Below are 25,193 nucleotides of genomic sequence, written 5' to 3'. Positions count from 1 at the left end.
CTTCCTTAGGTCTCCCTTTACTATCTGAGAACGCACATAGATTTTTCCTTCTCCCTCCAACATAGGCATGCATCCTGTACAGATGGTGTGTTCTATCCTTCAGGTGCTTCACGGAGTTCTAGTGAGTGTAATGCAATAAGCAGTGATTTGAATTTATGCCAACTTTCACTGATGCCTGTAGTCTGCTTCCCTTAGAGTTCAAGACCACCAACAACCCCTTGATTATGTGTTCTCATTGGACCATTCTGTACACAGTTTAGTTCTGACAAGTGCATGCCACTGTTGCTTTTCCTTCTATTCCCTCTTTGAAGGGAAACCCATTAATCAGGTCAATTTAATTTCTTCCCCATCAAAAACACTTGGAAATTCCTCTCATCTCTCTCACCAGGCCATCCCCTCTCTTAGTGTTAACATCCCTTAGCTGAAATCCTGAATGATGAAATTTTATTTAGAACTGACTCTAATTTCCTCCTTAAGGTGGCAGCTAACTTCATATTAACTAAGAAACAGCATTCCCACCTCGACTTACTTTCTTGCCAAGCCTCGAGTCACTGTAGACATTTTCTGGGTTCAATCATATTTAAGAAGTTGGGAGGCCCAAATCCCTCCCACAAACTCCCATATGCTCTCAGGAACCAAAGCCTTTCTCTGAACTATTCCAGCGTGTTCCTTGTGGGTGGTGAAAATTTCCAGGGGCAGTGTATACTGGGAGCAGTGAGCCTGTGGTGCCTGGGGTTTTCCCAATACTCCCAAAGCACATCGTCACCTTCCCACCTACGATTCACTTCCAGCATTTCATTCATGTGCCTTAAATGATCTCTGACCACCACAATCCCAAAAGAACCATCAGGTTTGCCCAGTTCTCTTTCTGATCCCTGAGAGAGCTTAGAGAGGTCACTGAGACTAGAGGCCTTGGTTCACTGTTTGAGTCATTTCCAAACCAGCTGACATCCTTAAAGGTGCTGGCCGTGGGAGCAGCAGCCATGGGGGATGTTCGAATTTCAAAGATATTACTCAATGTGACCCCTGATTAATGAGGCATAGTAAAGGGGAGCTATCAACTATATTACCGTTATCAGCAATCTTTTCAACACAGCAGGTGGTGATTGAGTTGTCTAACTCTGCTGGTTTTCCCAGTTCTAGGATTTAAATTTATAGAACCCTAGTACTAGAAAAACCCTTAGAACATTTAATCTGCCCCTTCATTTAACAGATGAGGAAACTGAGTCTCATAAAGGTTGCAGTTTGCACAAGCATACATTCAGTTAGCAGTGAAGTGAGGACAGAAGTCTTATCTCTAGGTGCCTAGCATATATGCACAGTTCCAGAGCTTATCTAGTCCTTCGGTATCATTACTGATAAGATAGCATCTAGGTATTGTGTAAAGAGAAATGAAGTTATTTTTTTCTCCCCTCTTGTTTCTCCTTCCCTAATCCCTACCTTTCCTTTTTTAGATGCTGCTCCCCTGAAGATTAAGGCTTATTTCAACGATACTGCAGACCTGCCATGCCTATTTACAAACTCTCAAAATCTAAGCATGAGTGAGCTGGTGGTGTTTTGGCAGAACCAGGAAGCATCGGTTCTGTATGAGCTATACTTAGGCAAAGAGAAACCTGACAATGTTAATCGCAAGTATATGGGCCGTACAAGTTTTGATTGGGAAAATTGGACCCTGCGACTTCACAACATTCAGATCAAGGACCAGGGCTCATATCAATGTTTCATCCATCACAAAAAGCCCAAAGGAATGGTTCTCATCTACCAGATGAATTCTGACTTGTCAGTGCTTGGTATGTGGTCAATAGTGTGTTCTGATTCTTGATCTTCTCAGATGAGACTGCAAATAAATAGGGAAACATTTGAGTTGAGGGAGAAGAGGTTTGAGGGGCCCAGGGGAGAAGGAGGCCTATAGAGAGAAGCAGAGAACAGCCATTTCTGGGGAAGTCCATTTGAAGGGAGTTCAGGGTCTGGGAGTAGAGAACTGAAAGTCCTTTGTGCTTTTTATAGTCTGCTTCTGAAGGATCAGTAAGAATCTGCTCTGGGGACAAAACAGAGCTAAGTGAATAAAGGTAATATATATGGCTGAGGGAAAACCGTGGGTAATTTGGCCATTACTAAGTTTATAGAACCATGTGGACCTCAAATCTTTTACATTCATTTTCTCCTTTGGTACAAGATTTTTCACCTTCTAAATCTTTGCCTGGAGCTCCTAGGAAGGGTGACAGCTGACTGATTTGGGTTTTCCCTGCAGCATCCTATAGATTGCTTATGAGTTGTCTGCTGCTACAACCATTGGCCTGGTAGACAGAAGGGAAATAACCCAACAAACATAATCCCACAAACTGGCAAACCAACTCCTGTGCTTCACCAGACTTTAAAAGGTCTAACTGTCACTACAGATTTTTTTAAACAGTAAAATTAATTTTTTGTTTTGGTACACAGTTCTATCAGTTTTATAGATTACATATAGTTTTATGTAACTACCATTATTAACAGGATATAGAACATTCCAATCACCCGAAAAAATTCCTTCATGCTATTCCTTTATAGAGTCATACTCTCTCTGCATCCATAACCCTTATTTTGTATCCTATAGTTTTATCTTTTTGAGAATGTCACAGGGAGCCACACAGTATATAACCTTTTAAGACTGGCTTCTTTTATTCAGTATGCCTTTGAGATTCATCCAAGTTGTTGCATGTATCAAAAGTTTGTTTCTTTTTAATGCTGAGTAGCCTTTTATTGTTTAGCCATTCAACTCAATGAAAGACATTGGGTTGTTTCCAGTTTGGGGCCATTATGAATAGAGCTGCTGTGAAAATTCATGTACAAGTTTTTGTGTGAATTCAAGTTGCCATTTCTCTAGAGTAGATACCAGTGTGGTGTTACTGCATCCAGGTTAATTTCTGATGAAACTGGAAAATGCAGGTCCATGTCTATTCTGAAGCCACAGTGTAGAACACAGGCAAAAGGAGAAATGGAGTGGAGAGCTGCTCCCTTTGACCCCTGTGTGATTCAAACTAGGCTGCAGGGCTTTTGGAACATTTAACCAAGTGGTAAATCAATGTTTTCAAAATGTGGCCACGTACTATTGGAGGAACATAGTATGTTTTAGGTGGGACATGGATAAACATTTTTAACAGTTTTGTGTTTGTTTTAATGTATATTATAAAAACTATAACTAACTTATCCAACCTGTGATATTGCTAATAAGGCTAAATAAGGTTTGACAACCCACCTTCTGTAGACCACACATGAAGTATAAGAAGAACGCTCAAATAATATGTTGATATAGCAAAACTTGTAAAGATATATGCAATGACTGATATTTTAGAAACAACATACTAAATTATAAATTAGTATGTAGTACATGCAAACTTCCTAGTTACTATAGAAGAGGAAGAGATTTAGTTGGCAGAAAGTACATAAGCCAGGTCTAGGGGCAAGGTGCCAGTTATCCTCAACCGCCAGAAAATATGAATGGTAAACAAGGGCAAGGGAAGCAGTGTGTTCATCAAGATCATGTATTTTTCCCTAAAATGACTGGATTTGGCCTTCATTTTATAGTATGTTATGAAGACACCTTGACACTCATGTGAAAAACCAGTATTCTGAATTTCTAAATCCAAAATCCCCACCCACTCACCTACCACCATCCTGTGTGGGTTTCTGAAAGGTATGACCCAGGGCATGCCAACATCATGAATTTGGTTAGTTCCTGGTGAGACTTTAGCTCAACCCTTTCTGCTCTCTTAGTCTGGTGAACCGGAACATACCCAGTGGAAACCTAGACCCTAGAGTCAGTCCACTTCTCCTTTCAAAGACTCCACTCCCTGGAATAGTGTCTTCATTATAAATCTTTGGTGACTCAGTTTCAACCTTTCTGTCACTCAGAGAGCACTTCCTTGATTTGGAATAAGCAGGAAGCAAGCATGGCCCAAAACTCTATTCTTTAAAAATAAATGTGAGGTCATTATGTGCCTTTCACCTTGGAGTGAGGCCCACATTTTAGATACCCTGGGGCTCTGAGCCCTAGATCAAGCACCTAGTTATTTTCTGTTCTCTTCTAGATATATCTAAACTTAGACTGATTTTTTTTTGTATCTCTATTCTGTTTTCAGCTAACTTCAGTCAACCTGAAATAATAGAAATTTCTAATATAACAGAAAATTTGTGCAGAAATTTGACCTGCTCATCTATACAAGGTTACCCAGAACCTAAGAAGATGAGTTTTTGGCTTAAAACTGAGAATTCAACTACTGTGTATGATGGTGTCATGCAAAAATCTCAAGATAATGTCACGGAACTGTACAACGTTTCCATCAGCTTGTCTGTTTCACTCCCTGCTGTTACAAGCAATATGACCATCATCTGTGTCCTGCAAACTGAGCCAATGAAGACAGAGCTTTTCTCCTCACCTTTCTACATAGGTAAAGCTGCTTCCCAAGACTATTTCTTTCATCAGGTATTATACACAAATGCTTCATGCAGGTGATCTAATTCCTCCCCCGCTGCCCTCCCCCCCTTATTAGGAAACCTCCAACTGGGCCATTTTATGATGCTATTAGGATGGACCCAGCTAGAGGGCTCCTGCTTCACCCAAGTAATGTAGAGACCAAGAGGCTATGAGCCTATGATGTACTTGAAGAAACATGTTCTTACCCTTGAAACTGACTCAGTAGTTTAGGCTACTGTTGGATGGAGAATTCTGAAGTTTTGGTCAGGAAATGCAGGATTCTTCCAGGCTAGAATTCTTCCGTTGATTAAAACACATACACACAGGCACGCGCACCATGCATACAGTACTTGTTACGAGTACGGAGCCATTCTAGACATTACTGGTTTTAAGGATAAAAAGTAAAAAGTGTAAAACATCCTCTCTGCCCTTAAGAACCTTCCTATAGAATCAGAACTCCATGATGGAAAACTGGATTTTAAAAAGGTTGACTTGGAATCTAAATTATATTCCATGGAAATATTTGACTAAATTTAAAACAAAAGCAACTGAGAGTTTTATGGGCATTCAGAGGCAGGCAAGATCCTTGAGGGTCAGAGGAGGCTTCCTAAAGGAAGGGGGACCTTATAACACCACAGAAGAAATTGTTGGGCTTGATAAGTGAGAAGAGGGGAAGGCATTCTAGATGACGAGTTTCCCAAATTTCAGTGACTTCCTAAGCAGAAAAATGTTGAGACACTATCTGGACTTGGCAGGTAAGAGGACCACAGTGGATAGCTGTATCTGATGTAAGTGCAGAAGGCGTGTCGAAGAAAGACTCCAAGGCAGAAATGCTTGTGGCATGTTCACAATGTGCTGCAGGGACCAGTTGAGTGGAGGAAAGGGTGGAAAATAATCAGTGTCCACTAGTAGGAGCCTGACATTTTAAAGTCCTGGCTTTGCCCCAGAGGGCATATATCCAGATGTGAGACTTTCCTTTGGAGAAGCAATAACTGCAAGAGTCCCTCCTGGAATAAAAATGCTCTGCACCCACCCTGCCCCATCACTGCTTGTGGCTGACCTTGACCCCTGCATCTGCCTTCCACTTGCCTTCGCCTCCTTTCCAGCCCTGACTGCTTGGCTTGCCCATTCCAGTGACATCTATCCAATTCCTTGCTCCATCTCCTGGTGTCTCATCGTTCAGACATAACTTGGCCTATGGACATACTCTATGGACAGCCCCTGGGGCCAGTCCCCACGAACCAACTTTAAGACTATGCCAGCCCGCTCTCCTGGAACTGATTTCCTTCCACTCAGACATCTCAGCCTCTGGGAGTCCAGTAAATGGGGGAACCACCCAGCCTGTCCCAGTTGCTTCTATTGTTGCCTCTCTTGGCCTGATAGAAGCCTCTCCAAGCTATACCTGAAGCTCAGTACCTTCTTATAGCCATGGATATCACCATACATAACTTGCCCCAGTGCTCTCTGCTATGGCTCCCGCAGTCTATACATGAGCATGGGCTTGCCACCACTCTAGCCTCATCATGGCTCACCTTTCTGCTGCTTCTCCACTCCGGTGCTGCCAAAACTCCTCGGGTACCACCAGCTTCAGAATATTTTCAGCTCTAGCTGCCTCAGGAAGGGGCTTGCCTCTTTGCAACCCTATTGTATGGCTTTGATAAGAGATAGGTTAGATTCTGAGTCAAGGAAGCTTTTGGGGTGTCAAAAGGTAGCAGTTGCCATGTTAACAGGTATAACCCCCTTTTACTGGGAATGCCAAACAGACTCGAGTGAGATAAACTAGGACAGACTCAAAGGGGATTGAATATGGCCTGCAATACCTACAACCCCTTTTCTTTATGTCCCAGGATCAGGGTACTTGTCCACAAATTGTAGCTAAGCTAACAGGAGATTGCCTGGTTCTATTTTTCCTATAATTTAGGATTAACTTCCAGAACTGTTCCCAAAAGTGTCTATAAAATGGGAAACTCAGTTCTAAGTTTTCTCCATAAAGTCTATTTTTCAACTTCCCAGAAATTTAGGAGTTTCCATGCAAACAAGTAAGTCCTGACCTCCAGGGAGCTGATTTTGACCTTGCTTCCTCAGGGCATGAAGAAATATCAAAGGTTTTTCTAGTAGGGTAGACATGCTGAAAGCCATGGGGAGGAAGCCTACTGTGACCTCAGTAGAAAAAACAAACAAACAAGCAAAAACTGGACGTAGGGGCCAGTGAGGAAGCTGTCCCATTTGTTTAAGTGAGAGGTGTGTGGAACCTGATCTGGAGATGGTAGTGGACAAAGGACTTACCACAAGGGTAACTTCAGGACATGGGGACTGACTGCAGGTGGGCTGGATAGCAGACACTGCACAGATGGCTGCACATTCAGAGCCTCAGCACAGATGCCTTACCCAGATTCCAGAATCATGGGCCAGGCTGACCCTCTTCTTCCAGATTATGGTCAGTGTCATTCCCACCTCCAAGAAAGGAAGGCAGCTCAGTCTATGCGTTTGGCCAGAAGCACAGGCCTAGTTCTTAGTTAGCTGCTGAGGCCCTGAAACTGGGACTTTCTACGGCTTCATATTGTGGATTTTAGGGTCGTCTTGCCCTAGAGCCCTGGGGAGATGCTGGCAGGTAAATAAAGAGAACAGCAGCTAATATAAACTTTTTGTAAACAACCTTCCTGGCTGATTGAAAACTTGTGGTTATTTCTAGATCCTAAGGTCCCCCCGTTCCAGCCCCCAGACTACACTGTCTGGATTGCAACAGCTATACCTCTAACATTGGCAATTGGAATTCCGCTGATACTCCGTTATATTCCATGTAGGAGGAAGAAGAAGAAGCAACCTGGTGTCTCTAATGAACGTGGTGAGTCAGTCTTTGTCATCCCTGCAGATTGTCACTTTGTAGTTACTTCCCAGTCAGCTGCCTTCTAGAGCTGGTTGGCTGAGCCTGGACTAGCCAAAAGTCAGCAAGTTGTTGGAGGAAAAGGTTTTCCCTCGGGCTTTGGAGGCTATGTAGACTGGACTCAGCAGCTGATAATGTTTCTCTAGAACTTCAAAGAAAGGAAACATTTCTAACCTAAGGTTCACAAATGTACTTCTGGTCTCCAGGCAAAGCTGATTATTACTTCCTTTCTCTACCTCACTTCATGAGGTTATTGTGACAAATCAATAAAATACAATGATGAAAATATTAACACTTCTAAATGTTAGAGATTATGGACCTGGTGGTGTTCAAGCAGGGATATTTGCTAGATGACTGCAAGATTCACCTTCTTCATCTCTAGGTTTCCTGTGAAATATGTTAGATGAATTGTTCCCAATTGACTTGTAAAAAATAATATTAACTTTTACTGATTATGAAGTAATACATATCCATTATCAAATAGACCAAAAATAAAAATCACCTATAATTCTACTAGTAAGAAAAAAAATGATTACATAGACAGCATTTTTGGTGCATATCTTCCAGATTTTTCTATGTATAAATCTGTTATTTTCCATAATTGACATAATATTATAAGGGCTATTTTTCACAATTTTGATAAGATCATATGTACTGTGTCCCAACTTTGTTGTATTAAATGTAGCAAGACAATTTTCAATGTCATAAATATTCTACAGCATCATTTGAAATGGCTGCAAGATATTCCATTATGTGGATATACCTTACTTTATTTCTTTAACCAACCCCATTTGTTGGACACTTGGGTTGTTCTGAAAGTTTTGCTATTATACACAGCCTCCCCACTGACTTCTATTGTAAAAGTGTTTAATGGGAACAAAGTGGTTCCTGAATTCATAATAATCCCATGCCTATTTGTGATTTGGGCAAGGTTCTAAGATAATATTGGATTGGACTTCATCTCAGTATTTGCCTCCAATAGGAGTTAATTTGGTTGGTGCTAATAATTAAGGTAACTTTTTACCTTCTTATGGTGGAAAGCACAAGATGAGTAATGGTTCTGGCCAGCATCTTATTTCAGATTTCAGAGTACTGATTTTAAGATATATCTAGAAAACAGATTGACATTAGCAGTCATTGATTGCATCACTGCACCTATATTTTAAAAACAGGAAGTTGTGGAATAATTATAAATTTTAAATAAATTAATACAAAGCATATGACAGAGCCATTCAGACTGCCAAAGTATGGAGCATGCTGAGAGATTTCTATGACATAAAAGTCATAGTCATAAAATTCAGATCACGAAGTCAGATGTAGATGGCATATCATGCTTGTCTAGGCTTTGACTTTTCAAGGTGAGAGTTTTGAGCTTCTCTTTCTTTAAATCTCATTGCTATTTTGCCAATATGCAGAAGGAACTTTCAGTTTGGGAATAGGCTATTTCCTAAATTTTCTTTCACATTGGAATGATCAGCTTTCAAATGAAACAAAGAAGGGATGCGGAAAAAGAGTAAGAATGAGGCAATCAGAAAACTTTAGGAGACTAGATGAGGGAGATAAAGAAGGTGTGTGTATACACATGAGAGAAGTTGGGAGTTGAAGAAGCTATGTGTGTGCAGACGAGATGGTCAGATTGTGCTATGAGTGGCAAAGGGCAGAAGACAAGACGGAACAGTCCGTATATGACCCCCCAGAATGTGATAAAGAATATTGGTAGGAAAAAGTTGTTTGGTCAGTCGCCTGTGCCAGTGAGTTTGGTGAAAGAGAGGAGGCTTGATATCACTGGAGGTAAGGGATTTGCCATGTATAACCAACCATGCCATGTAGATATGAGATGTTTGTAAATTTGGGTTCTGTCATTTCAGCAATATCTACCCCTTGCTTTGTGGTTACTTCTGGCATTGGCTATGTGATAGACAGAATAATGCCCCCAACAAGATGTCCACCTCCTATACTCTAGACCCTATAATATGTTCTCTTACATGCCAAAAGGGACTTTAGATAGATGATTAAGGTACCAATCGTGAGATGGTGAGAGCAGCTTGGACTACCCAGGTGGGCCTAATCTAATTACATGAGTCAGTGAACCTTTCCCAGCTAGGGTGGAGAGATGAGCTGCTATAGAAGAAGGAGGAGAGATGTGAAGCTTGAGAGAGGCTCAATGCACCATTGCTGGCTTTGAAGATGGAGGAAGGGGGCGGTGAGTCTCTAGAACCTGGAAGTGGCTCTCAGGGGACAGCCAGCCAGCAAGGAAATGAGATCTCAGTTTTACAACCATGAGGAACTGAATTTTGCCAACGGACAGATGTTGAAGCAGTCATAATCCATCCACAGAGACACAAGCTTAGCGATAACTAGTAGGAATTTATCCCCAAATGGAGCTTCCTCCTAATCCAACATTAATCTTTTTCTCAGAAGAGACAGCCCTCAAACTAACTAACCTGGGGTCAGAGGTCCTGTCCAGTGTTTGTTGACTAATTATAGTTTTTCTATGCCTCAACTATACATATTTAACCTGCTCATGCTGCTTAAATGAATAAAAGGGAAATTTATGGTTTTTCTAGCTGGTTTCCAATCTCTCTTCTCCTTTTTTGTTTTTCCAAATGGGGTAGATAAGGCATGACAATTTGTAACTATGAATTACTGTCTTCTCCAAATCAGAAGTCACACTATAAGTTTACCCATTGGGGAGAAAGACAAAAATAGCTCCTCCTGAAATTTTACTTCCTCATTTGGGCCTTGTATGACTGAAATGTGTATATAATAATGCCCTAGAAACCAACAGTTATTACAGCTTGCCTCTCTAGAACAAACCTAAAAGAGTCTCAACTCTTTCAGGAATGATTTTTTAAAGGCCAAGTATCTTTTCCAAAATAAATAATTTTTAATGAACATTTTTTTTTTTTTTTTTTTTTTTTTTGAGACAGAGTCTCTCTCTGTTGCCCACGCTAGAGTGCCGTGGTGTCAGCCTAGCTCACAGCAACCTCAAACTCCTGGGCTTAAGCAATCCTTCTGCCTCAGCCTCCCGAGAAGCTGGGACTACAGGAATGAGCCACCATGCCCAGCTAATTTTTTTTTTCTCTATATATTTTTAGCTGTCCAAATCGTTTCTTTCTATTTTTAGTAGAGATGGGGTCTCGCTTTTGCTCAGGCTGGTCTCGAATTCCTGACCTCAAGCGATCCTCCTGCCTTGGCCTCCCAGAGTGCTAGGATTACAGGCGTAAGCCACCGCGCCTGGCCTTTTAACCAACATTTAAACAGAAACAACCATTCATAGGGCTTAAAAACTGAAAGTTGGTGATATCATCACATTTGCCCATCAGAATGCTAAATTTGTAATCAAATCTGAAAGTTTAGAAGATGCTTTTTTATTGTCTGTTTTCATTTTTAAAAAGAGGGTTTTTAAAAAAAAATATGATGATGATTTTGTCATGGGTATGAAAGGATAATTTAATTATTCTGTGTTAGTCTACAGACATCCGAAATACTGTGTTCAGTCTAAGCACCATTATTTTTAAGAAGAACGTTGACAAATATATAACCTAATCAGATTTATAAAGTATCTGGGAGCTCAAATAAGAAACAGCTCAACTAACTGAGGCTGCTTCACCTGAAAGAAACCCTGAGGGGGACATAAAATGCTGCCTTCAAACATCTGAAGAGCAATAGGGTGGAAAGGTTGGATTGACAGTGTGGTTCCAAAGGGCATCTCAATGAATGGAAGTTATGAGAAGGTAAAAGGAAATAAGAGAAACTTTCCTAATAATTAAAGCTCTTTTAAAACTGTACAGAAGAAATAAATTTCTGCTGCCTCCCATAAAGGATTAACTGCTACAGGAATTTCCCTCCTTCCATAAGGAGACAAAATATATGAAACAACAGTTTTCAGATATTGGACAACAAGTGGACAACTGTCGTCCCTGAGAGAAAGAAGAAGATGAGATGAGCCCTGTGATTGCCCCAACTTACTGCCTGGAGTTGGTGTCCAGGCTTCTCTGAAGGTAGGGGGAGCCTTGACGCCAAAACTAGAAAAAGACATGACAAGAGAAGAAAACTACAAACATCCCTTGTGAATATAGATGCCAAAATCCTTAACAAAATTAGCAACTAAAATCTAGCAATATATTAAAAGTACAATACATCATGACCAAGTGGGGTTTATTCCAGGAACGTAGGTTAAGTTCAACATTCAAAACGCAGGAAATTAATCTCACCATATAAACAGATTGAAAACAAAAACCATATGATCATGTCAATGGATACAGAAAAAGCTTTTGACAAAAGTAATACCCATTTATAATTTTAAAAAGAAAGAAAAATTCATATAAAAATAGGAATACAAACGGACTTCCTTAATGAGATAAAGAACATCTATCAAAATCCTTCTGTTCATACCTTATTTAACAACGAAAGACTGATTGCTTTCCCCCTAAGATTGGGAATAAGGCAAGGATGTCCACTCTCCTTACATTTGTTCAACATTTTACTGGAAGTCATGGCCAATGCATCAAGGCTAGAAAATGAAATAAAAGGCTTTCAGAGTGGAAAGAAAGAAGTAAAACTATCTTTTTTCACAGATAACATGATTATGTTTGTAGAAAATCCTAAGGAATCTATTTTTTAAAAAAGCTGTTAGAAATAATAAATGAGTGTCCGAAGTCATGGGATACAAGGTCAATACACAAAATCAATTATATTTATGTATACTAACAAACAATTAGACACTGAAAAAATTTAATCACATTAATAGCATGCTAATAGTAGCATCAAATAATAGTAAAGGCTTGGGAATATATTTAACAAAACAAGTACAAGATCTGTATACTGAAAACTAAATAACATACTATGGATAGAAATTAAAGTAGACCAAAATAAATGGAGATTTATGCCATGTTCATGAATCAGAAGACTAGATATTGTTAAGATATCAATTCTCCCCAAATTGATTTATGGATCAAAGCAATTCCAGTCAAAATCCTGGCAAGCTCTTTAGTGGAAATTTAAAATCTGCCTCTAAAAGTTAATGGAAATGAAAGAACCTACAATTGACAAAAGAATTCTGAAAAATAAGAACAAAGATACAAAGATGGATTTAAACTACCTAATTTTAAGATTTACTACACAGTTATAGTTATTTACTATACAGTTAGTAATCAACATAGCATGATGTTGGTGAAATGACAGACATATCAATCAATGGGACAAAATAGAGAGTCAAAAACTAAATTCACATAGTTAACTGATTTTGACAAAGGTGTCAAGGTAATTCCATGCAGAAAGGATATTCTTTTTAACAAACGGTGTTGGAACAATTGATATGGAAAAATATGAACTTAGACACACACAAAATAACTTAAAGTAGATCATAGACCTAAATATAAGAACTCAAATTAAAAGACTTCAGAAAGAAAACATAGGAAAAAATCTTTGTGACCTTAGATTAGCCAAATCTTCTTAGATAAGACACAGAAAGCACAAACCATATCATAAAAAGATAAAATTGATAAAATGGAATTCATCAATATTGAAAACGTTTGCCCTTTGACTGTTAAAAAAAAAATGAAAAGTCAAGCCACAGACTGGGAGAAAATGTTTGTAAAATATATATGATGAAGGACTTGTATACAGAATATATAATTATATATTATTGCCCCATAATAAGATAACCCATTTAACAAAAGGCAGGAAGCAAAAGACTTGAAAAGACACTTCCAAAAGAAGATAAACAAATGGCCAATAAGGATAGTCACACAGTCACAACATCATTAGTCATCAGGAAAATGCAAATTAAAACTATAATAAGGTACCACTATGTGCCCACTAGAATGGCTACAATTAAAAGGACTGATGATATCAAGTGTTGGAGAGGACGTGAAGCTACTGAAACTCTGATGCACTGCTATACAGTCACCAATCCTAGACATTTACCCAAGGAAAAAAAATTTTAATGTCTATATAAAGACTCACACACAAATGTCTGTAATGCCTGTCTTCATAATATCAAACTTGGTATCCTAAATTTTCATCAATTGGTAAATGGATAAACAAATGGTGGTACATTCATACAATGAAATACTGCAATTCTATAGGAAGGAGTGGACTACTGGAAATACACAACAACGTAGATGAATTTCAAAAGCATTATGCTAAGTGAAAGAAGACAGATGCAAGAACACTAAACATTTTATGATCCCGTTTATATGAAATTTGAAAAAAACAAAACTATTGTGACATTAAGCAGATCAACGGTTACCACAGAAAGGAGTGGGGGCATTTGATTGAATGGGAACATGGGAAGGGGGAGGAAGGGATAGGTAAATTCACACCTAAAGGGTACAATGCACACTATCTGGGTGATGGACACACTTATAACTTTGACTCAAACTGTACAAAAGTAATTCATGTAACCAAAATGTTTGTACCCCCATAATATTCTGAAATAAAAAAAAATTTAATGTCATAGCAAAACTACCATAACCAATGTCAAAATTCAAACAATAAACTGGGAAAAGCATTTGTGGAAAAAAAAGAAATTTTACTTCCTTCCCTAGTGGAAGTAAATTCTTAGTGGTACTTATATACTGCCACTAAACACTATTTTAAAAAAATGGAACAGGAGGGAACTTTTTGAGCTTATGTAAATGTTCTCTATCTTGATTGTGATGGTAGTTACATGGCTGTATACGTTTGTCAAACTCACCAAACTATGCTGAAAATATTGTTTATTAATTATACATCCATAATGCTGATTGTTTTTAAATATACTCCTACATAAAAGAGAACTGCCAATGATAGGAGGTGTTCAAGAAGACTCTATTTAGAAAGACTGAATCACAAAACCATCAAGGGTGTTGTTGAGAGGATTTCTATGGGCACCCAGTTAACAACCCCTACGGTAAGGCTCTGAGCAGGACAATAGCACCATGATAATAGTCAACCTACAGGAATTTACAGCCCAAGTTGCATCAGTAGTAAGTCCGGATCAGTAGCAACTCAGGCTTTGGGAAATCTATCTGGCTAGAGATTTCCCACTTAGGCCCATCCATGCAACATTGTGTAGTATTTTTAGCATCATCTGGCGATTTAGACATCAGCATCTTCAAGATTTCTTTTCCTCCTCCTTCTAAACTTTGCTTTCAGAGGATTGGAAACTCTTTTCCAATCACTAAATGATTGCTAAAACTAAATGCATTACCCTTCCCAGTGGTATTTTTATTTTAGCAAGGATAGGGCTGTAAGTGAAAAATCTATTCCAACATTAGAATTTAAGGCACTATGAGCAAGGAAAGGCATTTACTTTTTGGATGCAAGGAACTCCTTCCCAATTCCACTGAAATTACATCATTTAAGTAAATCTCTTTTCCATATATAAAGTCACAACAATTTCTCTCTGAGTCCCAGGACTTTGGAGCCTCTTCAGATTTTCCCTCTTTTAGTATCTATAGGGAATACCTTTTCAGAGGTTGTTTTTGGTGTCTTTCAGAAACCATCAAAATGGAGAGGGGAGAGAGTGAACAGACCAAGAAAAGGTGAGTCCTGACCCTGCAACATTGTTGAAAGAGGTATGATACCCTCTTTCAAGTTACAGTGTCTCTAACTTGAATAGGCTTGAGCCTGAGGCATATTAAGACCTCAGCAAACACAAACTAATGAGGAGCAAAAGAAAAGTGAGACTAGTTAGGACTTAGAGAGAAATAACCTGTCTGTAAATGGATGCCCAAAAAGCATGGCAGGCTCTGTCATGTAAAAATCAATACCAAAGGGTTCTGATGTGGTGAGCATGGACTGCATCTTATTCACCACAGTAACCCCAGTACCTAGCACAGTGCCTGGACTAGTGGGCATCCTACACGTGTGGAATGAATAAGTGAAGAGTGATAACATGTTCCCTTCAGCCTCAGCGTCTTAGCACCTGCGGTGCCCTGTTTAGAATGTGCTTCTGCCACTTCTCCACCTCATTCTTACCTCAAGCAGCGCTTTCTTTAAAACCCTTCCCTAAACTGGATCATGTCCACCTGTCACAGTGTCATGTGGATCCCTGGGCTTTTTCTTCATAACACCAGATTATACTTACATATTTGTGTAATTATCTTCTGAAACTCTATGAAATAGATTAAACTAAGCTTTATGGAGAGAAGAGACTGTATCAGTTAAGCTCATCTTTGTGCTGCCAGCACCTGGCACAGTGCTTGGAATATAGTAGGTGCTCAATAAATATTTGTTGAAAGAATGAATGGTGTATGAAGTTTCAGGGTGATCAGTCCTTTCACAGCATGATATGGTCAGGTCATCTGTACCTCCATCCCTTCTGAGGAATTGAGCTCTCAAGATTATCAAGGCTCTGACCACATGGTCATGGGTCAAAGTAACCCTCATTCACAAGGCTGGTTGCAGAGACAGGGTCATGACCCCAGGGTGCAGAGATCACCAGAGTGCCCAGCACTTATCTGAATAAACCAGCCGCTGTGATTCTAGCAAGAGTAATTCCAAGCATCCTGGATGGTGAGCCTGGGTGCTGAGATCCTGCCTACCCCAGCATACTCTATTCCAGAAATGGTCTGGAAGAGCCTGGAGAAGGCTGGCAGCAGGGAATCAGCATGGGGAGGGGGCGGGGCCAGACAAAAATGAAAGGTGGTTGTTGAAGCATGGATGACAGTGTAGACCAGGGAGGGTTCTTTTCTCCTGCCTTCTCCACCTCTCTCTTCAATAGTTTGTTTCTCCTCATTGCTGTTGCAATGGCCTCCTCTACTCTGCCATATCATTGAAATCTAGAAAAAGAAAGTGCTGTACTATGAAATCTCACTCAATGCTTTTTTCTGTTTTTCCAGAGTAAAAATCCGTGTACCTAAAAGCTCTGACGAAGAATTCCAGTGTGTTGTTAACAGTTCGGAGATACCCTCAGGCGACAGAAATGCTACACGTTTTTAATTAAAAAGTAAAGTCCATACACGTAGCCATTTTTTTATACCTTTTCCTTTGCAAGTTTTTGGGCAACCTTTTTTATTTCTCAGAAGGCAAGAAAATATTACTGTTAGTAATAGTGGGGGCTCCTGGACTCCCTGCAGGTGAAACAGCCCCCCGGTAACACCAGCTCTGCGCCCTGAGCCAGGAGCAGACTCTCATTCTCCCACTACTTCTGTTCACTTCAGAGCACACCTGTGGGCCAAGCCCACCTGGTAGTTCCTAGCCCGGGCATGATGTTTAGGACAAATGCCTTCTGCTTCAGATCTGACTTCTCTCCTAATTCCACAAATTGTGTTTTTATATAGAACTCCCAGTTCCTGGAATACTGGCTTTTATCGGCCCAGAATTCTAAGGTGGTACCTCACTATATCTTGTGTACCTGTGACTGAACAACTACCTCTTCAGTCTGGGTGGGAGTTATATATTTTATGATGTGATAATGTTAATATATTGAAACATAAAGCCTTGTATAATAATGTAATTACTACATGCTAAAGAAAAGTCTACTCCTGCTAAGGAACGCTTGTCCCTCTGCCCAGGTCAGGGAGGAAAACAGTGGCCTAGGGTACAGTCACCAATGAGCAGACCAATGTAAATTTGGGGAAGTTAGGAGAGACAGGGATGCAACCAGCTTGGGATCCTGGAGCCACTTCTATCTGGGCTGCTGCTAATATTGAGGGGGAATCTCCTGCCCAAAAATCCCTGGCTGAAAGCACTGAATAAAAGGAAAGTGCTGGATCTTGTGAGTCCTATTTCTCTTCTGGAAAAACTGACTGGGGTAAGGCTGGGGTCAGCTGTGAAAGAACCAGTAGAGAGATCACAGTATTCAAAAGAAGAAAAAAACGAGAGATCTCGGCTCACAGAGAAACAAATGGAATGTCGGGCCTGTCCAGTCCTCCGACGAGTCTTGGAACAAGCAACAGATGGACAGTCTGTCCAAATGGACTTAAGACACACAGCAATTTCCTCAGTGGTCGGGGAGGGGTTATTGTGATGTCATCCGGCTGGAAGCCGAGCTGGGGCGGGACAGCATCATCTGGATACTGGGATGGATGGAAAGAGGCTTAGGACTCTCAGCTCCTGGCTGAGAGAGGAAGAGCTGGAGTGGAACTAGGAAAACCAGGACGCAGATCACCCAGATGGCTGCTTAGCCTGCAGATGTCCTAAGGGAATATGGGCTGGCCCAGAGTAGGGCTAGCAAACTTGTGTTTGAGGACTATTTATGCTCAAGGCAACCACAGGAAAACTGGTTACAGGAGAGGGATAAGAGGAAACCTGGCTCTAGGGTAGGATCAGTAAGGGATGGAACAGCCTCAGTCCAAACCGAAAGAGAACTTTGGGAGGCCCAAGCCACAAAAACAGTTCTTTTTATTTTCCGTAAGGGACCTAGAGGGCTGTAGACTGCTGTGCTAGTCATGCTCATCCTTGTAATTGTCCCATGTGTGCCCTGCCCCTGCCTTCATTAGACCTTAGCACCTGCTGGTTTCTGATATGTTTTATACAGAGCAGTTCTCAATAAATGTTTATTAAATGTATTTAAATGTCTATATTTTCTGCTTCCACTTCAACAATATTACTCACCCCTTGTCATCTGACACTCCCCACTCTGTCCTCTGAATATACTTCCTTTCTCTTGACATCTTTATGGCTAGAAGCCTCTGACTCATCCCAAATCCTCTCCTCCCTTTCCCCAACCGTTGTACAAGAAAGGCGGCTTTGACCTGTTTATCTCAGTGATGAGACATAAAAATATCAAGTAAGAATGGTTGTGTCTGAGGACAATTAGGAAATTCAGAATAAGGAAGGCATACTTCCTTTTGAGTTTGTGACATCCTGTACTGTGTAATTTTTAAATTATGTGCTTAGGTGGACATTAAACAAAAGCTTAATGTTTTACTATTCCTTGAAAATACTGATTGTAAAATAAGTGGATACACACATATGTGCATACAGCATGTGGGAAGAGCCAGAAAAATTCTGGGAAACAGAAAACCATCTAGACCCTGTGAAGGCAGGGATGCATCTAGTTTCTCCACCAGTGGACCCCAGGTGCCTAAGATAGTTGTCTGTCCTGTTGTCCATCTTTTTGTCTTTTTCTTCCATTTCTTAAAGATTTCCAGCTTTTCTGCTGTATTTTTTTATTTCTGCTATTATGTCTCATTTCCAGAGCTTTCTCCCATCTTCCCAAAACATATTTGTTTAAAGACTGAATAAAATATTAACATGCCCTCTGGTGAAAACATCCCTCTTATGTGTATTAAATTCTCTGACCTGCTGTGTTCCAAGTCTGGAGGGAAAAAAAGCAAAACAAAAAAGTTGAACGAAGGCATTAGGTATAATAACAGTACTAGCTAACATTACTGCATGTTTACCATGTGCCAGGCACTGATCTAGACCTTTAAACTCATTATCCTATTTAATGCTCACAATGACCTTGTGATGTAGGTAATAGGATATTATGCCCATTTTGCTGATGAGGAAATCTAAGCACAGAGATGTGTCAAATAATTTATTCAATATTGTTAACTTTGTAAGTGGCAAAGCTGGAGAGAATTTTGCAAAGCATCACCCCCTGTATCCTTTTATTTCCCAGCCTTTCTAGCTATAAAAAAGACAGCCTTTGAGTTGGTTGCAAGTTGAGTGCCTACCCCACATCATGTGCTACATTCCCTCAGCCCCCAAGGTGGTGCTTCCAGCAGACCCATCACTGAGCTTTCCATCAACCACTCCATCATCTTACAAGGCCAGATGCTGTGGATTATAAGACACATGATAAGACCAGTGAAATGAGACTTGAATCAGAGGGAAAGTGCACTGTGCATGCTGCCTCCAGCTCCTTCCTCTCCACCCCTGCAACTTACTATTCTTTTGCCATCCACCCCACTCCCTCTGCCATTCCAAAGCCAGTTTCATTCACTCAGTGTCCTCACATTTGTTAACCCAGGCTTGAAGGCAGAGAGCCATCTCTCTGACGACTGCTCCTGCCTGACCTTGCCTGACACTGCCAGCCCCGCTCTCCTGCCATGCTTGGTCATCGCTTGTCACCAGGCCAGGCAAGCATTCCTCCCACCTTAGTGCCCACTCCTTTTGTTTTCATTCAGGCCCTTACTTACTCATTCCTAGAACATGACAGTCACCACCCAACTGATCCCAGTCTCTTGTTTCTCTTACCCTGCATTCTATCCAAAACACCAGGAGGAACATGGAGGTAATGGTGAAAAGAAGGTCTCCCTCGCATTCCTTTTCCCTCGCCATGCAACTCTGATCTCCAGCTTCCCACGTATCCTTCCACAGACACGTTATGCCCATCTACACACACACACACACACACACACACACGCTCCCCTTACTCAGGCAGATTTGGTTTTATTCTACCCCACAGTCTAAGGAAACCAGAAGACTCTTGCTAGGATGATTAAGAGAAACACCAGTCTTCAGTGTAACCCTTCGTATTAAAAATGCATATCTTTGTTGCATACATCTTCAGTCTCACCCATATGCTAGCATCATTGGGGATCTTACAATGAAAGTGGCTTTAACTGTGTTTACCCGTTCACTCCAGAAGAAAATTAACTTATAGACATGGAGTGCTGCACTGTCCTTAGACACAAATTTTCAAACCCGCTCCAATCCTGGCAAGTTACACCCTAAATCTAGTGAACAAGTCACCCTGAATGGGATCTACTATTTCCTGTGCTCCACATATTTGTCTTTCTTGAGTTACTCTCTTATCTGGGTGGTACATATCTTCCAGTAGCTTCCTCAAGTAGTTTTCTGAGAAAGGATATATGGGGAATAAATTTATTGATATTTTGTATATCTGAAAATGTCTTTATCCTACTTTCCTACTTAATTAATAATTTGGTTTGGTATAGAAGTTTGGATTGGAAATATAATATCTCCATTGTCTATAGAGCTTCCAGTGTTGCTGTTGAGAACTCTACAAATATTCTGACTCCTTATCTTTTTATATGAAAATTTTTAGGATCTTCTCCTCAGTGTTCTGAAATTTTTTCATGAAATGCCTGTTTGTCCACTGTGATCAACACTCAGGTGGCCTTTTCTATCTGGAAATTCATGTCCTTCCCTCAAGGGAAATTTTCTTGAATTATTTCATTGATTATTTTCTCACTTCTATTTCTCTAGTCTCTCGTTTTAGGATGTTGGAATCCTGAATGTTGGACCTCCTAGACTGATCCTCCTGTTTTCTTATCTTTCTCTCCTATTGTTGACCTTTTTGTCTTTTGTTCCATTTCTTAAAGCTTTCCTCAGTTTTATCTTCCAATCTCTCTTTTGTATTTTTTATTTCTGTGATCATCTTTTATTTCCAGAGCTTTTGTTGTTGTTGTTCTCTGAATGTTCTTTTTGCAAGGAGTCTATTTTTAATGGCTACAATGTGATCTCTTAACTCTCTAAGGATGTTAATGATAGGTTGTCTATTTGTTTGTTTTCAAGTGATATCTTCCAAGTTCTTTCTTCCTGCTTGCTTTGGTCTATATCATCCGTGTCGCAAGATTCCTCAGATAGCCGATGATCATTGATTGCCTGTTCATGATTAAGAGTGTGGAACTAAATATTTGTTTGGAGGAATCTGAGTTTATGGATAGGCTTGTCAACTTCAGCTTTACTGCAATGGCATCTGGTGCAGGACTTTTTTGAGAAATCATCTTTAGGTCTTTCTTCTTGAGCTGGTAGTTTTTCACTATCTTGCTTGGAAGGTAGAGGTGTGGCTGCCAGTATTTTGGAAGCCAAGTGAGAGAATAGGGGGCAGTGCAGGGGTCTCTGTATTCTTTATTCAATATGCATAAATTTACTTAATCCATGGATTAATTCAGTATAACTGAAATGTGTGAGATGTCTCCCAATTCAAACTCTCTGCTTTATCGTCTCCAGAGAACAAGACTACAGACTTCTGCCAGGGTGGCAAAGAAAGGGTGCCCAGTAGTGTAGGTGGGAAAGAGGAGCTGAACTCTAAGTCCCTGTTTTGGCCTTCATTGTTCCCCCAATCTTCACCCTCAATTAGTTATCAGTCCTACCACTTCCTGAGGCTTTTGAGGATTCAGGAGCATAAATTGTGTTGTTTCCTGGGGTTTCTCAGTGACAAATAAGATTTGACTGTTCTGGTTTGCCAGACTATTGTCACTGTTGTCTCCTTTTCTATTCTTGTACTTGTTAATTTTTGCCTTTAAAATTAAAAAATAATTTCTCTTTAGTTTTAGTGGAATTTCAGAAGGTAATGGAATTAGATGCATGTATCTAGTCTGCCATCTTAATTGGAATTCCACTATTTAAAGTTGTGAAGGATTCTACCATTGACTGCTTTTGGCCTATAATCCGAAGTCATCAACAATGTAACTACAAACTAACTCAACTATTTACCAACTGTATTTTTTCCTCTCAGTATTAATATATTGGAAAACCATGATCTGGCAAGATTTAACTACTAATTATTCCCTAAATATAGCTTACATTTATCTGGGTTACCTTCATTTATGTTACTCTGTATCTCTGGAATATTTCTCCCTATCTCCCACTGTTGACTGGAATCTTGATCATCTTTAAAGTCCAGTTGAAATATGACTACCTCTATTGGGCCACATACATCACTACTATCCAAACTGCATATACTTGACAATATACCCTTGGATCACAGAATACCCCTTTCAGCAATAATTAGTTTCTGTCCCAACACTCTCCTACCCTGACTAGCACGATGACCCTGGCCATTGGCCAACATATGGAGGATCTCCAGGTTTCCTCATGGAACTTGTAACCACTGAATAAGCAAATATTCTTCTATTGTGCACAGACTTCATCCTAAACCTCTTGGCCTGGGCAGTTTTGTGTCAGACATGCCAACATGTCCCAAGCCATGCTGGCTCTGATCACTCTGTTACCTCCTATCCTTGCACCTACCCCTGCCACACCACTTAGTCTTGACAATCAGCACCTCCTCCCAGCTCCAGACCTTGGTTTCCCACACTAAATATGACTTAGATTTACTCCCTAAAAAGGCTGCCTCCAGCCACCCAGGATAATCATTCCCCGACCCAGCTCAGCCTCCAGGACCCATTATTTCAGAGCGTTCACACCAGACCAGCTCTTCACTGCCAGCAGGAAGCAGGACCACAGAGTGCACAGGAGGTAAAGGTGCACCGTGTATCTACCCCTCAATTTCAGTAGACATCCTTATTAACTAAAGCAAAACCTCTAGTTTCATGAAATCATATACTTTTAGAACTTAAAAGAAGTCAAACAGTCCTTGGCCCTCCGGAGAGGTGGGGGCTGGGGACCATAGGAATTGAGAAGCTGGGTGTGGAGAGATGGGAAACAGAAAACAAAGGCTCACTCAGAGATGGGCCTGCACAGGGATGTGTGGAGTGCTGGCAAGGTCAAAGTGGAACAGAAAAAGAAAACACTTGTTGACAGCAAAATTTCTGAAACTTGCTACACTTTCTGTTTGCCAGCATGTAACAAAACACTTCTCATTTATGTAGGCATTCATCTCTGTCTGTTCCTTATACATTTCTTAAGAAAATATTTTCCTGCAAAGAGTGCATCAACAAGCATTAAGGATAAAAGGCATGAATCACGAAGGAGACAGAAAAGAGCTTAGAATCAGTAGTTTTCACATCTTATGAGGAAGCACATAAGAATCCCCATTTCTCAAATTATTGCCTACTATATACTTTCGATTACAGTGGTTAATTAATTCTCTTTAGTGGATGAGGAAAGGAGAACACATCTCAGTATTTGTAGGGCCCTCCGCAAGTAGGGTCTAAATCAGAACCATAAGGTTGGGGGAACCACAGACCCTGTGTCTACTAAAGATGTCTTCCTCCTCCTTATTTCAGAAAGTGGCTCTCTGCCCTTTCAATAGTGCCAGCTCAACACTATAGCATGTGGCCAAGTGCTTTCTATTCCCACGATCTGATTGTATAATGTTGATTTCAAGTTCAAACACTGTGAACTCACAGGTTTCTTAAATATACAGAACACAGAGTAAAACATGACTAAGTTGTCCTAATGGTCTATTAGAAATGGCAGAAACATAGAAAGCATCCAGGAGAGCCCTCCCATTTCACCTGGCAGGTGAGGGCAGAGAGGACAGTGATTCACCTAACACCAAAGAAAGCCATGGCCAGAACTCAAGTCCCTGATCTTCAGTCCAGGGCTCTTCCCACCCGACCGTGCCCTCCACGCTTCCTGCTAACTAGAAGAGCGGGAAATGGGCATCGACAGAGTGCAACGCAGCAAGAGCACAGACTTCAGGTCACGCAGACCCAACACCATGACAGTTGGCTATGTGAGCTTGAGAAGATTATTTAATCTCTCTGATTCTCAGTTTCCTTATTTGTGAAATGGGGTTAATAATGCCTTTCTGCATTATGGGATCAAGGACAATCCAAAAGATATGAGGATTATACAGTTAAATAAAAGAAAAGAAGGCTGGGCACAGTGGTTCATGCCTGTAATTCTAGCACTCTGGAAGGCTAAGGCAGGAGGATCACTTGAGGCCAGGAGTTTGAGACCAGCCTGGGCAACACAGCGAGACCCTGTCTCTAAAATAAAGTTTTCCAAATTAGCCAGGCGCCATGGCATGTACCTGTAGTCCTAGCTGCTCTGGAGGCTGAGGAAAAAAAGGACCATTTGAGCCCAGGAGTTTGAAGCTGAAGGGAGCTGTGATCATACCACAGCCTGGCCAACAAAGCCAGCAACCATCTCTTAAAAAAAAAAAAAATTGAAAAGAAGGAGCCCCCAGCAAACAAGTGCCTTGTTTCAGCAAGGTGGGGGTGGTGAATGAGCAGCAGCAGTGGGAGAATGGCAATAGGAAACCACGTGGAGTCACAGGCGTGGGCATGGGTTCTTTCACATTACACTCAGCCCAGAAGTCCCCCCACACCCTGCTGAAAGCCAGAAACACTCCTATGACTCCTCCTGCATCAGCCTCACGTGAATTCCCACTCTCAGCATCTCAGCTTGGGAACTGGGATGATTCATGCCCTTACCTTATGCATGTGGGACTTTTCCATCCTTACCTTGTGAGGCCAGAGCTGTCTTCCTAGGACCTCTTTTATCTTCCCTTTGTCAAGATTATTTCCAGATATTCAGTAATATCTACCCCTCTGTTGAGGTGGCAGGAAGCTCTATCCTTATCAAACATAACATGAAATTGTAAGCAGTTAAGCTGAGAAAACAATGGGGTCTCTCAATGGCCGGGGCCTCCCAGCCAAGACTTGGGAAGGCCATTGTCTTGGCAGCAGCCATGCAGAGGATGGTTTGTGTGGGGGAGGGATGAGCAAATTGGAGGCAGGAAAACCAGTTAGGAAAGGGGCATAGTCTTTGATTTAGTCACCAAGGTGAAAAGATCCTTTTCTCTATCACAGACCCTGCACAGGCGTAGGGCAGGGGTTAATTTCTGGCAGGAGAGACCCGAGGCACAGAGCTCAGACCAGGAAGCAGGAGCTGATTGCTTCCAGATCACTGGCTGCCAAATAATTAAACCTCTTTCTTAAATTCATATTTTGCAGCCCAGAGCATACACCTGAAGCTTATTATTAGAACACGTCAGGGTATAGTTACCGTGCTGACTGGTAACACAGACTAGTTACATGCTGTTTCCACCTGCCACTTTTTAACTGCACACATCAAGTATTCGCCCTCAGGCTTCAGGTCTCACAATCTCTGTAAGAACAGTTGGGCTGTGTCCACTTGATGGGAAAACATCAAGTTAAAAAAAAAAAAAGTCAACCCAAACAATCAAATCAGTTCTTTTGTATTTTGGTTTTTTTTACTGATTTACTAATTTTCCTCCAATTTTCAATGTATTTGTTGATTTCTCTGGGAGTCACAGTCTTACAGTATATTTGAGACTCTTGTTATCAA

At 40.8% G+C, this 25,193-nt stretch overlaps 1 protein-coding gene across 2 annotated transcripts in view; it reads left to right on the top strand.

Annotated features, from left to right (window-relative positions):
• The window catches only part of CD86 (CD86 molecule), a 64,533-nt gene extending 46,691 nt beyond the window's left edge, over window positions 1–17,842 (top strand). For both annotated transcript variants that reach the window (XM_045540158.1, XM_045540157.1), the window contains 5 exons: window positions 1,455–1,790; window positions 4,122–4,430; window positions 7,149–7,301; window positions 14,827–14,872; window positions 16,172–17,842. In XM_045540158.1, the coding sequence (XP_045396114.1) occupies window positions 1,455–1,790; window positions 4,122–4,430; window positions 7,149–7,301; window positions 14,827–14,872; window positions 16,172–16,271 (944 nt within the window). In that variant the 3' untranslated portion in view covers window positions 16,272–17,842. The remainder of the gene's footprint in view (window positions 1–1,454; window positions 1,791–4,121; window positions 4,431–7,148; window positions 7,302–14,826; window positions 14,873–16,171) is intronic.
• Window positions 17,843–25,193: the final 7,351 nt, after the last annotated feature.

Source organism: Lemur catta, chromosome 1 (assembly GCF_020740605.2).
Source record: "Lemur catta isolate mLemCat1 chromosome 1, mLemCat1.pri, whole genome shotgun sequence".
Classification (NCBI taxonomy): domain Eukaryota; kingdom Metazoa; phylum Chordata; class Mammalia; order Primates; family Lemuridae; genus Lemur; species Lemur catta.
This window is presented reverse-complemented; position numbering and strand designations above follow the sequence as displayed.